Source organism: Harpia harpyja, chromosome Z (assembly GCF_026419915.1).
Source record: "Harpia harpyja isolate bHarHar1 chromosome Z, bHarHar1 primary haplotype, whole genome shotgun sequence".
NCBI lineage: Eukaryota > Metazoa > Chordata > Aves > Accipitriformes > Accipitridae > Harpia > Harpia harpyja.
In genome coordinates, this window is record NC_068969.1 from 114,892,305 (window position 1) to 114,908,321 (window position 16,017).

General features: G+C 42.9%; 1 protein-coding gene across 2 annotated transcripts in view; it reads left to right on the forward strand.

The window, feature by feature from the left end:
• Nucleotides 1-16,017, forward strand: part of DCC (DCC netrin 1 receptor) — a 572,411-nt gene that overhangs the window by 382,633 nt on the left and 173,761 nt on the right. The window contains exon 8 of one of the 2 annotated variants that reach the window (XM_052778515.1): nt 14,880-15,120. In XM_052778515.1, coding sequence (XP_052634475.1) covers nt 14,880-15,120 — 241 coding nt within the window. The remainder of the gene's footprint in view (nt 1-14,879; nt 15,121-16,017) is intronic. The other variant, XM_052778516.1, reaches the window with a different exon arrangement.

Here is a 16,017-nt window from a genome sequence, read left to right on the forward strand (position 1 = left end):
CTGATAGGGGAGCAAGTTTTGGTTCCAAGCCCATATATCAGGCTGTAGAGTCACTGAATTCCTGTTGAAGGCTTTTGATCAGTGGGGACACCGCACCCAAGAACTGATTTTCATTAAACTCACGATGATTTCCTTTATTTGAGATCCCTAATCGCTTGAGAAATTTGGTTAGAATTGGCCAAAATGCAACAGCTGCCGTAGAGGGTTTAAAAGACAGGTAGATGGGATGATCATTAAGCTTTCTTTCCTTAAAAAGGAAAGTTAAAAATATAAAATGGCAAAAACTGCTATGAAAGATGATTTCATACAGGGGTTTCAATCTAGGGCTTAAATTTTTGGTTTTAGGGATAAGGACTTTTACTATTTTTGTGTCTGGCCATTCTGATAGCCAATGAAATATTTAATTTTGCGTTCAGTCTCTCTTTAGGACCAGGTAGGGTCAGTGCTTCAGTCTCCTGCAGTTTAGCAGCAGCTGTAATTTCACTTCTCAAAGCCGATGGTCTCCGGAGGGCAGATTACAAGACGCCCTTCGGTGTTTTGCCTCTCTGGTGTCCATCAGTCTTTTGAGTCTTGGCTGGGCAGCCCCTCGCCTTGTTGGGACAGCGACTGCTTCAGTGCTTGTATTATATATTGTATAACAAGAGAGCTGAGACTCCTACGGCACTGTCCATCTATCCCCTCCCTCTGCCTGCCCCAGGCTTGGTGTTGACTTAGTGTCGTTGTGTATTTTGGGGAGAGAAATGCTGGATGTTGCGGATCGGGTGCTGTAGGCATAATGAGCAGGATGCTCTGGGAGCAGACTCTCTCCAGCGTTAGCCAGGACTGGGAAGCGATGCCGTTTTTTCCCCCTGTTTTAGTGAGTCCATTGTTTTGCTACTTACTATATTTTATGAAAATTGAATTATTTTCTATTTTCTATGACACTTTCTTCCCCCCAGCACAGCAGAAAACAGCCTTCCCGTCTCTCCTCTGCCCTGCTCTTAGCTTAGGAAATTGCAGGAAATTTTTATGGAAGACGAAATAGCAATTAGTGCCTTGTAGCCCCAAGCCTTTGGGGTTGTGAAGTACACGTTTAGCTCATTCAACCCGACATGGAAGAGGGGTGGCAGGCTGGGAGGGGAGGTCCCGCATACCTGTCTGCCCAAAACTAGCACATGCACCAGGACAAGTTTAGGGAGTTTATATGGACTCTCGCCGAGTTAGATATGAACAGAGCGCCAGGTCTGTCTCAGCAGTAATAGCTATGCCTTTCGTGAGCTCCTGAAGGTATCTGCATGGTGGGATGCTGAGCCTGCCCGCTTACCTCGGAGGTAACGGCCGGGTCATCTGCTGATTGTGAGAACCTTTCACTGTTAAAAAATTACATCTCCACAAATTATTCATATGCCGGGCGCAGTCATACGGTTTATTTTTAAGAGTGTGGAAGGTCAAAGTAACTGCAGATCTTTCTCTCTTAAAAGTGCTATCCTTGAGATACCTTGGTGTGCAGCACGCATCACACACAGGGCACCTGGAAGTTTTCCAGCTCCTGGATGATTTTGCTTACTCTGCTGAAGATTCATAGGCTTTCTTAAACCAGTCGTTTCTACGATACAGGGAGAGGAAAAAACCCACACACAGGTCTCTTATCCTGGATAGGCATTGCCTTTCCTTCACGTTAAACGCATCCTCGCCTGTTAAGGCTGCTGCTCTTTGGTGGCAGACTTCTTGTCTCACTCCTAGAAGATGCCGTTTGAGCTCTTGGTGCTTTGATGAGCAGCAACGTAGATCCCAGTTGAGCTGTGGGATGGCACCGGGCGTGCTGATGTACCGTTGTGCCGCGATTGCCACCCGGCCCTCTGCGCCGTCACGGCTGCGCTGGCCCTCAAAACTGGTTTTCGCTGCTGGCTTGTAGGCTGGTTTAGGCTGCTGAAGAAATAAGGGTTATGTGAGTGTACCATCTGTCTGTTGATCTGGGTGGCCATCTGTCTGCCTCTCACCGTCCTTCCTCTCCTTTTTAGTTATTTATTATCGGTTGGGCAGTTTAAAATGCTTAGAGAAAGGGCGAAGATCAAAGATTTTGAATCCCTTTGAAACTGCCAGGTGGGCAGGGAAGGACCATCCGAGTCAGTCCTGGAGGTGCAGGAGGGAGAGCTGAGCTGTCCCCACATCCCGGGGTAGTGGGCAGCTGTGGGAAAGGGAGCAGGGATCCCTCCAGGACCCCTCCATTTAGCTTTGCTATCGAGCACTGGAAGCATCTGGGGGACGCGGAGCTTTTGGAGCTGCACCGTGGGCCGTGCATCTGCGAGTTGGCTGATGTCCCAGCTGACCCCGTTCCTCTGCTGTTCTCTCCCAGTGTCTCGCTGAAGGTGGTGGCACATGCCTCACAAAAAATGAAAGCGTTCAAGAGCTGTCCGGATTATTTAAAATCTCACTTTGCACTTTCCAGGAAATTTGGACTCAGATGTTTCTCTTCTCTTTGTTTATTTTCAAGCCGGATGGTAGCATTTATTTCATGCAATTTTACACAGAGCATACAATAAAATGATGGGCCGAATAGGAAATTCAAAGTGACTGAATTGATGTAATTCTGATGTCAGGAAAAAGGTAGTGGTAAGAGCAAAGTAGTTGTGGCACCTGGGCAATTGCAGATGGAAAAAGACCTCTTAGAGCCTCATCAGTCTCTTCTGATACTTTCATTTCTGCAAGATCTGAGCATTTCACATTACTGAATTTACTTAAACCTTGACTCCTGTCTCAAGCTAAGTGATTTGGGAGCTTTTTTTATTGCCTGCCTGCGAAAAGCTGTATGTTGTAATTCACGTCATAAAAAAGCAATGAAAAATAAGCATGATTATTTCATTGTGCAAATGTGAAAAGATAATAGCAGTGCAAGAGAGATGTTATATGTTATGCTGAAGATCTTGCTGAGCTAGCAGTTGAGCCCAGGACACCTATAATCCAGGCAAAATACCTTTACTACACAGCCGTCATTCTTCTTTCCTGTCTCTGGTTTGGGCTCTGTGGTCGATATGCAGATGGTTTCGGTGCAGGTCAAAACCAGTCCTTTACAGATAAATACCGTTTGCAATAAAGCAGTTCATGAGTTCATCTTTGCTCTTCCCTTAGTTTTTGTGTGGCCAAGACATGGCAGATGCTCAGTAAACCAGTTGGCAGGCTTTTGCAGGTTATCAAGGCACCTAAGAAGTGTTGTGGACCATGGTTCCGTTGAGGAGCTCAAGACACCTTCTTGGGAAAATTGCTGTAAAAGGCTTGATTAATTTATTTCTCGCTTCATTCTGGTGTGTAGCCGTAGAAGTGAGTGCTGTAGAGGTTGGTTAAGATCCGATTCATCACGGGGAGCAGCTCCTTGAGCAGTGTTAGTTAACCGGGTCTGGGAGCAGGTTTGTTGCTGCCAAAGTGAGTTGTGGTGATACGTCTCCTCTCTGCAAGACAGAGGTGAGTAGGGGGCTGAGCAAAGTTTGTTAGGGAAAGAATAGTAATAAACAGCCAGGGAATTGAGGCGCTAAGCCTTAGCAGATACACACTGGAGGAGAGGGACGGCTGAAGGAGATGCTCTGAGATGTTCCCACGTGGCGTTGGAACCTTGGTGTGGTCACCTGTGCGGAGGCAGCACGTGGCTGATTCGGGGATTTCCTACCAAAAGCAGGTGACTTAAAAGACTGGGAAATCCAGTGTCTTTCCATTTTTTCCTTTGAAGCCATTTCTGTCACGTACCAGCTTTCAAACCCTTGCGTATTTAGGAAGAGTTGTTGCAAGAAAATTTGATTTGATTTTTAGGAGTAAAAAACCAAGCTTGCAGGCTGCTACCTCGTGATGGCGTGGTTTTTGCTTCTGGTGGAGAGAGGTCAGTTTGCCAGGCTATCCCCAGGTATTTTAGTGAAGTATGACAAATTCCTGCTGTTGCAAAGCACACCTTGGAGTTGGCCCCCCAACACTTGATGGCTGCCCTTGCAATTGTAAGGTCCTAAAGCTTCTCACCGAGTACAAGGTGATGCTTCAGTAGTGGAAACATTCCACATTTTGTATTGTTCACCAGGTTTAGCTTTGTCTCCTTGTTCCTTATTTCCTTTGTGCTGGCTAAACACTGCTTTGAAGGTGGTGTTATTAATTTTCTCCCTGGTCTTTTCTCTGGTGCTTGTTACCAGAATGTGTGAACCCCTCTGCACTACCATGAACACGCTTGGATTCACAATTCTCTGTTCTTCAGATGAGGAGGAAAGGTGCAGAAAGGTTCACCTCAAAAGCATCCCCATTAGCCATGCATGGCGGCCCTACAAATTCACACTCCTGTCAGTGATTTTGATAAATAATCTGCTGAACAGATCAGGTAACATATGCCACCTTCTGCCAAAACTTTGAGTAACACTGAGAACTACAATAAAATTAAAAAAAAAAAAAAAAAAGGACTAATGTGCTTGGTGGAAGCCTGAGCTACAGAAAAGGACTAATTTTTTCCATAGTATTTGAGAAGAATTAGGTGTTTAAGGAATAGAAAGCACAAGAGCTAAATACTGAGCAGATACCCACATTAGGGGAAGTGCTGTTGAGAAAAGAGTGATGCTGAAGCATTTTGTTGCTTTGCTTTACTTGGTATTCTTAGCTTGGAATTATTATTTTTGAATTGGCTGTAAAATACCTTATTGATACAGAGGTACCTGTTTTGTCCCACTCTCTCTGAAAGCAAAGAGTTTGGCCCAAATATTAAAGGCAGCAGCAAATCTCTAAATCCTGCTGTCAGCCTTGGCCGGGTTTGGTGAGGAGGCTCCATCCCTGGGAGAGCTGCCAAAGTGTGTGGGAGTTGAAGCTTCACGTGTCTTGACCGTGTCAAGACTTGGAGACTTGTGTGTGTCTGTCAGCTCTCCTTACGGGAGCTGAGTAGCAGCAATGAGTATGTGTTCAGTATAATTCAGAGATTTTACTTTCTTAGATGTTTAAATGGCGGTTCACTGAAGACCTTTGAAGGTCTCGTTGGTGCTCAGTGTTGGACTTGTATGGCCACATGCTACTGTGAATATAACTTGAGGTAAAGAGAGATTGGGAGATGGGTCTTGACTGACATCTCTAAGTGTGAGCAAACATTTTAAAGTACATAGTATGCCTCCCTGAAAAGTCTGCCCGACATCAGAGTGCCTAAATCTCCAGTGTGGCAGCAAGTTGTGGTCCCCCGGGTAGGTGTTCCAAGTTTACGCTCTTTCAGGGTGCTTTAAGGAACAAAGACAAGGGGGTGCAGTTTTGATTCAAATATAATCCCAATATTAAAAATGAGAAGATACTTCAAAATCAAAAGTCAGAAAGTTTCAGGGAGAACAAGCTAAGACACACCATAATGTTTCTTTAAAGAAGTGGTTACTTCTCAGAATGAGAACATCTCAGTTTGTGAGGCTTTCAGAATTTTCCCTCTATTATGTTTTTGGTTTGGTTTTTTTTTTTTTCCCTCAACAAAAACTGTTATTCAACTTTGTTACATTCCTGAATAGTTTGAAACCCTTCAGGGCTCAGTTTTAATGCAGGTTAAACTTTTGCTAAAAAGCAATAAGCCACGTGCACAGCATGCTGTTGATGGTCTCAGGGAGGAAGAAGAGGAGAAGCAGCTGATCACGAACAGTGGGAAGTAGTTGACCTTCCAGCCACTCTCCCTATCGTTACTAGAAACAGCTGCTGCACCGCTGAGTTTCGCTTGCAAAAATAATGAACTTGCGCGCGCTCTCCTGCTGCATTTGGAACACCACAGATGACAACATTTATGGTTGCTGTTTAACACCGTTGGTATTTGATCATGAAATGCCTTCCAAGTCCCTTGGCTGCTTTAAAAATCTTCAGTTTATTTCGGCTTTTTCCGTGGGCGGCAGCTATTGTTCGGTGGGTCGGGGATGGCTGACTAGATTAACTGACCAGCATTTCCTCCGGGAGCATTTGCGGGTGATTGAATTTCTTGCAATCAACAGCCCATTGCCCCTCGCCCCCCCATTTTTCTTGGTGACTAATTGATGATGACAGATGTCACCTGCGCGGTGACGCCAGCCCTGCCTTCACAGCTCCAAGGGGGAGAGCAGTAGTGCTTTCTCTGAACATGAGAGCTGATCAGTGGTGGGTTTGCTGATTGTTTTTTTTTTTTAATTTTTTTTTTTTTTTACACTGTAGTGTCAGTTAATTAGTAAGATCTCTTCCTGCATGAACATAAGCAGCCATTAAGGCCATATTTGCCGTTGATTTTTTTTTTTTTTTTAAATGTGAATAGCAATTTTCAGAGCTGTAAAAGGAAAGAAATGGAATATAATATGCAGACAGATTTGCATACAGGCGTGCCTTTCACATGCACGGGAAGAGAGAAGTGTGTGCACGTACCAGCCTGTCTGAGTGTCCCCTTGGACAACTGTTGGCCAAGCTGTGTCCAAAACAAGCTCAGGTATGAAAATGGAAACATCTCAGATTTCCTGCAGTTAAAGAAATGATATGAAAGTAGTTTGTATCATTTGTAGGTGTACTTTTACAATAAAACAGCGGGTAGTGGCCGTGCCTGTGCTAAGAGTGCTGTTGCTTTGCTGACGCAGCAGTGATCGTGCGTGGATGTAGTGTGTGTCCATGGAGGGCTACAGCTGCCAGCCTGGGGAACACCAGCTCTCCAAAAATAAGTGAAACCACTACAGTGTCTCCTTTTCTGGCGGAGCTGCAGTCACACCTGGAACTTTGCTGGAATAGCGGTGCCAGACAGCAATTCACACCCAGCATCCTTAGATCTCGGTCAGCAGGACTTCATCTTTGTTGCCTTGACCCAGCCCGTTTTTTTGCGTAGAGTAGCTCTTAGGTGACAACAGCTAATGATCTGAGAAAAATAAAATCACTTTCTTCTAACTCTGATCAAGCAGCTTTACTGTGACAATGCAAACACCATCATCCCCGTAGATGCTCTCCTCCTTTTGGCCCCTGCACAAAGCTCTTTGCCTTGCCTTTCTTGCCTATGTCCTGCTACAGGTTCAAATAATTCTTAACTCCCCAAAGGGCCCAGAGTTCTACAAGGTACTGTTTTGCACATTTAACAGCAGATAAGGGTCTGGGCGACATCTTCCTTAAAATAACTTTCAGTATAACCGTTGGGCAAAACTGCCCCGGATTAATTGGAATTATGGGATCTTGTAGTTCTGTGTTGTGCTGCTGAATTTCAAAGTAAACACAGACGGCACATCTTTTGACTCTTACAGGGGATCCAGACAAATTCTATTTTAACCTGAGCTATTCCTTTGCTAGTTATTGTAGCCTTCTTTGGCCTGACCTTACCCTTTTGCCTCTCTGACCACCCAACACGTGCTCTTCCCTGGACTTTCCTCCTGGCCTCTCTTCTTGCTCCCCACCCCAGCACACCTCAGCTTTCAGATCTTGCAGCGGGCATCCCGTTTCCCAGCCGTTTATCCTTCTCTTCCATATGCCTTTGTCACCCCTTCAGGGGCTCTCCCCCATGGAAAAGGAGGAAGAAATGAAAGCCGCTGACTCTTCTCCGGGAGAAGTGAAGGTGCAATGTAGTCGTCGTCTTCCTCTGTCTTCCTTCCAGTGCCTGTCTACGCACAAAACAGGGCTGGAGGTTGAAAGAGTAAAACGCGTGATGCGCGTTCATCTTGGTTTTCCACCTGCTACTGAAAGGCGGTCCGGTGTTGCAGCGGTGAGCCGAAAATAAAATACAATAGCACGGCTGGTTTGCAGGGGTAGCCTAGAGGGCAGGTCAGATATCCTGAGTTCCACGGGGATGGGGAAGGGTCTGTTGGTGCTGGGTTTTGTGGTGGGGCCCTCTGGGCATTTTTTTCCTTCACTAACTGTGGTTGCAGCTGCGGAATCTCATGCTCCATCCTGGGGGCAGATCCTGTGTGCTCCTCTGTGAGCGTGAGCAGCACCTCCCTGTCAAGAGGAGCGTGTGGGAGGAGATGCACTGGCTTGCTTTTCGTGGAGGTGTCCCCGTTTACTGGTTTCGGGTCACGCCGTTTAGCAGATAACTAGCCTCCTTCCTCCCGCTATCGCAGCTCGGCAATTAAAGCTGTTATCCTTCCATATACCTCTCTTGCCTGTATTTGAGAAAATGAGGCTGGAGAGAAAAGAGAAGCGCTAGTGTGTATTTAGCTTCTGATGTGGTTGTTATTGCATAGGGTGAAACTATCAAAATCTCCCCCATCTCTGTGAGATTTTGTATTTCAGATATGTACGTGCCATTTCCAAAGCGCTATTGGCCTAATCCTGCGAGGTGCTGAGTCAGGAGTGAATTCCTCGTACAGGAACATCAGGCGTTGTTGACACACGTGAACTTCAGTGATTTATAGCAAGGTTCGTAATGTCATAAAAGAGGCATAATAAAAATTAGTACTGCATGACTTGTTTCTAAGAACATCATTATGGCACCAAGTAATAATGAATTACTGTGCAAGAAGCCAGAAGGGAGGAAGTATGTATGGCAACGAGGACAGATCTTTTATTTGGTAAATTAGTATCACTGCATATGGGCTGAAAATCTCTAAACATATGCTGATGTACCCTGACATCCTGGCATGTGCTCCGTGTCGTTGGTAAAACCTGATGTGTGTGAACACATCAAATGTAGACGGGCGCGCTCGCATATGAGCTGTGCCAACGTGATCTCTGCTGGCGTTTGGAGGATGGATTTGAGCACACAACGCCTGAAGAAATGCTTTTTGAATGTGATGCTTTGAAACCGTGTTGTATGATTAATTGGCTGGATGGAAACTGGAAAGGCCGAATTGTGTAAGTGGTCCCCAGGAAAGGTAATAGGAGTTGCTTGTGCAGAAAGGAGCATTTTGTTTGACCTTAAGTAATGAGCTACCAGTAACTTGTCCAATCTGATACTTATTTGGGACAGTAAATTACACCTATTTCATATCTCTGTAAAGGTTATCTGATAGAACATCTGCTTTTTTCGTAGCTCTTGGAAACAAGACCAAAATTTAATTATTTCGTGATCAGACCAAAACACTGTGATTAATTTGGTTCTTGTTTCTCTGTTTCACCAGTTCTCACCCATTTAATCACTTAATGTGGGACGATGAGAGCTCCTGGATCCATGTCCCAGGGCTTTCCTGGGGAACATCTTCCCACTGCAGGTTAGCATTGGGTTTTAGAAGCGGCCTGGAGGATGGGTGGTGAAATCCATCATTTCATCATGAAATTTCAGATGGAATTTTTAACTACCCATGTGAAATGCAGAATTTTTCCTTGCATTCCCCTCTCAAGGCACGTGCTTGATGGCTTAGCACGGGTGATGCCTCCAGACAGGGGGGCTTCAGGCCCCAGGATCCCTACATCAAAGGGTACGTCCTCATACCGAAACCACGCTCTTTAGTGGCACAAACCCTCCGTCCTTGGTTGTTTTCCTCGATCTGGAGCAAAACAGCTCCTGGTTACTTTCCCAGCCTGCTCTTGAGGGTATCTGGAATGTGCAAGTCATGGATTGCTTTTATATTCCGAGTGCATAAAAAATGAATCTTCCAATGTTAAAGTAACACCATGTAAAAATACAGCTCCTCTCAACTGCAGATCCTCAGTGTGGTCTATTAAATTGGAAACAATTAGTGATCTGTTACAAGTTTAATATAATTGCAAATTCGTAGTTGTGTGATAGCCAGTGCAAGGTAAAATTAGGCAACGCATGCTCTACACCCCAACTTTGTTTTGTTTAGAGTTGTTCTATTTCTTTCTCTAATGTACATGAAGATTGATTTTTATTTTTTTCAAGAACACAAATTAGGAGGTTTTTTGAATCCCCTTTTTAAAATTTAATAAAAATTTTAATTAATTTTTTTAGTCCATCGTTGCCATGGGGGTGCCAGCCGTGGATCTGTAAACCATCTCTGAGGTTTTCCCCCAGGAATGATTGTCGACCCCTGAGGTTCTTGAGCTGCCTGCAGTTCTGCCAGTTAATGGCATAGCCCTGTTAAAATAAAAGGGTGTTCTGTAAAATGAAATGGGAACGATTCTTTCAAAAGGGTCTATGTTCTAAAAAATGACGAATCCACCAAAATTGATATCTATTATAGATCTTCCTATTTAAGGGGATTTTACTGGAAGAGTGCCTCGCTTTTTCAGGTGCTGTTACATGTGCAGCATCTCTTGAGTTTACAGATATTCCTGCGGCGAGCTTTTTTTCTCACTTATAACTTTCGCAGTTTGCTCTATGGAAGGTGTAAGATGGGTCAAAAAGGTTCTGAATAAAAAAAAAAAATTAAAAAAAGACGAAATTCTCTGAATGCAGAAGTGTAACAAAAGACTGGATTGACCAGGCTATGGCCGTACTGAGCAACACCGGACAATAAGCACGTATTTGATGTTATTTCTGGAATTAAAATTCCATGTAAATTGCTTTTCCTTTTAACACTGAGGATTTGGAGATGAGAACAGATTCATGTTCTTATGTCATACTTGAAATTCATGCTGTACGAATAACTGATTTAAAGTGCTAAAGCCAAGGAAAATATGACGGGGGAGAGTGGGGAAGAGACTTGAATTAATCCAAAAGGTTTATATTTTAAGTTGAATAGAACATCTTTTTTTTTTTTCTGAAATGAAATGTTTAACTTAAAGCCTGAATGTTCCTTTTATGTTTAAATACATGCAGTGAAATTTTCAAATGTCTTTTAAAATGAAAACAGATAAAAAATTCATCTCTATATTCAAAAAAATTCAAATTAAGAAATTGAAATAGTTGTTAGAAGGCATAAAAAATATTTTAAGGTAGCGTCTTGGCTGAAAATTTTCATTTGATGTCTTGAAATGTCATTTTGGCATCAGGGTATGTGGGATATGTAGGGAAAGTGTGATTTGCAGCAGGAGGTTGAAGATTGCAAGTGTGATAGTTTTCTCATTTTTGCTGAAAAAGTATCGAGTTTCAAATCTTATCAGCAAGCTCTAATTTACAGTATTTTAAAAGTATAGATAGCCTATAGTAGATGTTCTTATTTTAACAGACTCTAAGTGTAAAACAGTGGCAATTGCTTGAATAGTCTTCGCTTAGGTAAGGTTATAATTTTAAAAAAAACAACGCTAAATGGATAGCGTCATGAAAATCAACACTTTCTTTGATATATAGATAGATCCTATATATAGCCCAATCTCTTTCTCTATTAATTTATCCCCCTGAAAAATTAGTATAATTTTTAATTTAGGCGTGTGGCAACATGTTACGTGTATAACAGGCTTAAATTTTCTATATGAATTAAACACGATGACTAAAAACGTGCAAATATTAATTGCTTTAAAAGCAGAAAAGTCAAACTCATCTTTCTTGTAGCAGAAAAGTCAAACTCATCTTTCTCAGTAGCAGAAAAGTCACACTCATCTTTCGGAGTTCAGAACTTGTGCCTCAATGCAGATTACCAGGATAGCGTTTATATCAATATTACTGACATCCAAGAGCAACATTTTCTGTATGCACAGTAACTTCTCAACTTATTTTTCACCTTAAACTTACAACTTTTTTCCTTAAACTTCTTTCCCTTTTCTGTCAACTTGGTAAGTATGTTTTGGTTTTTTTCTTTTTTTTTTTTTAAAAAAAGCAAATGAATATTTTTTTTTTGTACAGAGGTACAAAAACTGTGCTGAGGTCTGGAGCGGGGTGTGTGTGTATGTATATATATATATATATATAGTCCCTGTGAGCACTCAAGTGAGAACATGAGATGTTTTATAACTCAGATTTAGAGCATTTGTACCCATGTCTTTTACCAGGAGAGGCTCATGAATAAACCCATGCCATCTATTGCCACCTCTCCTTAGCAATAATAATGTTATATCTTCTTGATACCAATCCCTTGTGGGATATAATTACAAGGTTGTTGGGTTTTTTTTTCATTCGTTCGTCATCTCTTCTTGTATATCCCACATAAGCTTTTGCTGGTCTCTACAAACACCGTTGAAAGGGTAGACAGCTGCTGCTGACAGGTTCTCCTCTCCCCACCTGCCTGTAGACATGCACATATATGTTAAAAAAACCCCAAAACCAAAACCCAAACCAACCTATGAAATGTATTAAAAAAAACCCCTGTCTCTGTGAACTAGGGCTTGTATTCCTATTATTTTTAATTAGAAACAGCCCATGACTGCTGTGTGTGGGAAGCACTGGTGAAAGGGGATGTCACGCACGATGTTATGCTTTTAGTTGTTTTAAAACCCCTAAATTGTGCATGTTTTGTAACTGGTCTGTATTTTACCAGTAAAGGCTGTAAACAACCCGGTCCCGGACATCTACACCAAACATATGTCTGCATGTTTGAAGAACATTTGCTTTAGGAGTGCAAAGACAGGTCCTACTGGCAAAATAATAATAAGGTCCCCAAAATCACAGCTGATTCTGGATTAAAAATAACAGGGGGGTTGGTTCTGAATTTGAGGTGCTCCATTTGGCTTCCGAAATGGAAACACAAAGATGAGTTCCTATCAGGCCTGTATTCAGACCTTCTCTGTTGATTGTATAGTCATTTACACTTATGGAAAATGAATCAATCCAGTTTTATGCTCGCTTTGTACAGAGCTAGATGATTATTCACGCTGCCACAAGAGCAGAGAAAGATGCACTTCATGAGGAGTTAATATAAACCGCATCAGGCTAAAATCGGAGCCTGTCAGACTCTGATGAAGATGGTTTAACCAATGGTGGATTGATCTTGTGTAGTCATATGAAAGATTGAAGGATTTCAGGCATTACTTGCTGAGATAATTTCGGGTTATATGTCTCGCTGGATTGTGCTATTCTACTGTATATGTTTGCTATTCACTGCTAACAACAATAAAAGTGAAATTGCTTTTGTCAGTGATAGCTCTACACAGTTTACTGAAAGCCAGAGTAAAATACATGCTTAGTGGACTGGAGCTTCAGTCCCAATCTTGCTGCTTTTCGCCTCATTTTTTTCACTGTTATTTCAATAAGTTGACACCTAACAGGTCAGCCGCCGCAACCGCAGGCATGAGGTCACGAAGGGTATGGATTCGCCTCCAGATTTTAGATACTTATTCAGCATGTTTAAAGGTAGACGCTGTTTGGTAGTTTGAGTAGCTCTATGGGCTCCATTACCTGTGTTGGGTAGATGTCCTCATTTTCTATGGGGGGAGACTAGACACCCGTATATATGTAGTCACGTACGCATAGTCACCGAAATGTACGTGTCTGGACTCGGGACTGATCATAGCACAAGTTTCTGAATACTAAATGGGTTTTGATGGAAGAGAGGTGCCAGACTGCCGTGCTCTACCAGGAGGATGGATATTTGGTGGAGGAACCATGGACCGGGGTGTTTCGGGGGAAAACTCAGAGTTTCTACAGCCCCTCAGGTGCCAAAGTACTTAATAATGGGGATATTTCTGAATTGCTGTGTTTTAAGTACCAGAACTTAACTGGAAAAGCCTTGCAGGTTTGTCTGTGTGGGGTTTTTGTTTTTTTTTTTCCCCAATCTTGCCCTTGGTACTTCTCTAGAGGTGTTTACCTACCACAGGCCTCTTTAGAAGACGACAATGCACTTACACTTATAATACATGAGTCAACATATAGGATAGACCAGAAACCCAAATCTGCTTGCTCTGACCACGAAGCAAAATAGTCGCATCGTCGTAATATAAATGTACACAGAATTATACTTTAGCCTTGTGTTTGCACATTATTTAGATCAGTGGCCCATGACTAAGGACGCTAAACACAATCTCAGTGCAAATAATGGATCACAACTTTGCAGCCAAAAGAGCTGAGACTATGGCTTATTATTTTCTTTCAACACATCATTACCCTGGAAATGCCACTGGGAAATTCCCTAATTCCCTCTGGTTTTGGATTGATCACAACAAGTAAGAGGTAATAATGTTTGTTATTAATAATAGCAATATTAATGGCTTTTAATAATAACTTAGGGATAATATCAGAAAATGCTAAGCTAGTATTCAGTGAGCATCATGCTTTTTACATGAAGCTGTTCTTCCTATGCTGTTTAGATAATACAACACTGTTAATGCTCTCACAGTAAATTAATGCTACTAATATAGTTCACAATATATGCATGGGGACTGACCAAAAAAGATTGGCAAGAACGAAGAAAAATAAATTGCTTTTTGGTTCGATACCAATGGTGAAAACCTGCTTCTCAGGGCCGGTATGGCCCATGAAATTGGACCAAATCGTGTTTGCTCTCGGAGAAGGTTAGATGACCGTGGGTGCTCCATAAGGTGCATGTGCTAAATCAGGAGGCAGCTTATCATTTAAAGTACTGTTAAAAAAAAAAAAAAAAATTATTTATTTATGTTGGCAGGCCAGCTTTCACATAGATTTGGTGGGCAATAGCCAAACCCTTAAACTCTATAAATAAGTACTGTTCTAAAATGAATTTTACTGCTTGAATCTGCAGTTTAGGCATTTCTTGGTTCTGCACGCTTTTCCATGGGGAACGGTGTTAATATCAAGTTTCACTGTCTTTTCTCTTTTCGTTTTATCCGACTTCGATGCAATTATCTAATAAGTCGTGTGCTGAAGCACCCTACTTAGTTTCTGCTCTTCCCAAACCCGTCGGTTCGTAGGCTTCAGGCTTTGAGTGGTCAGTTACTGCTTGCTTATGAGGTGAAATACTTCTGCTGCTTGGGGCACAAGAGACAAAACCAGTGAAATAGGAGTGAACAAAGGAAAGTGTCGTACTGATCGCTCGTGCAAGAAATAATTTCCAGTTATCCCATGGAAGTAGCCTACTCGAGTTTTGCGTGTTGCTGTTCGCTTTAGACGATGGTTCAGGACGGTGTATTTTAAGGTGCGATTTTACCGTTAGTTTTTTTTTTTCTCTCTCTCTCATCCCCTGTCACTTTATTCACGCTTATTCCATGCCACCTTGGCCCTTTGTTCCCTAACACCTCAGCTGTGACCACCACGGCACCTCCCGCCCGCCCCGATACCCCCGTGCCAGCGGCCTCTCTGACTGACTCCTCTCCTTCCCCTCCAGCTGTCCCAAGTTCCAGTGTCCTCCCCTCTGCCCCCCGAGATGTGGTCCCTGTTTTGGTCTCCAGCCGGTTTGTCCGTCTCAGCTGGCGCCCACCCGCAGAAGCCAGAGGCAGCGTCCAGACGTACACGGTCTTCTTCTCCAGGGATGGCGTCAACAGGTAGGTGTCAACGGACCGTGGGTCTCCTCTGGGTGGGGGGATAGCCCTACGAGGGCCTGAGGTCTTTACAAGTATCTTGCAAATGGTTCTCGACCTTGTGTTCTTCTCCCCGTGGTAAAAGAAGTGTGAAGCTAGAAATGCCTTTTGTTGCCATATAGTTTTATAGACGACATATCAACATTTATATAATAGCGCTCATTGTCTTGGCACGAAGGGCCATTTGCGTTGACAGTGATGTCTGTGGATCTTACGTCCTCCAGCTATTACTTGACCGTCTAACATAAAGTATTGTTAGCTCCATATTTTACCTTTCATCTTCCTCTGAAGACACAGGCTCAAGTGTTCTTTGCATCGCTGGGAGAGGTGAATTTGTTGAGCCCTAATCAGCCAGGGAGAAGGACTGCTTTTAGAGCAGTGCAAATGCTTTAAGACCTTGAAAACAGCCAGGGAGTGGGTTGCGAAGATTTTACGTGATTGCAAATATGATGGACCAGCCTGGGCCATTCTAGCCTCATGGGTTAGAGCTGCAGAGCAGAGAGCTCTTCTGTGATAATGGCACTATAGATTGTTTGGCATTCGCATGATTCCTCATTGTGTATGTTCATTTCACACTCGAAAAGGTACTGCGTATTTACTTGGGGTTTGTTTTATTTTCCTAACTTCATAAATGATTTTCTGCCTGAGAAAAATCTTGTGTTTTTCTCTTCCTGTACATCGTTATGAAGAACTCACTTGAAGTATCCCGTCCTGTATTTCGCTGCACTTACGATACACTTCAGCTGCTGGCTGGTGACTAGTACTTGTGTGGGCGCTGATGGCAGCTCAGCTTCTGAGGGGACTTGAATAAGAACCTATATTTAATTGAAAAATGAGCAGACCTGTATTGGATTCATGAGA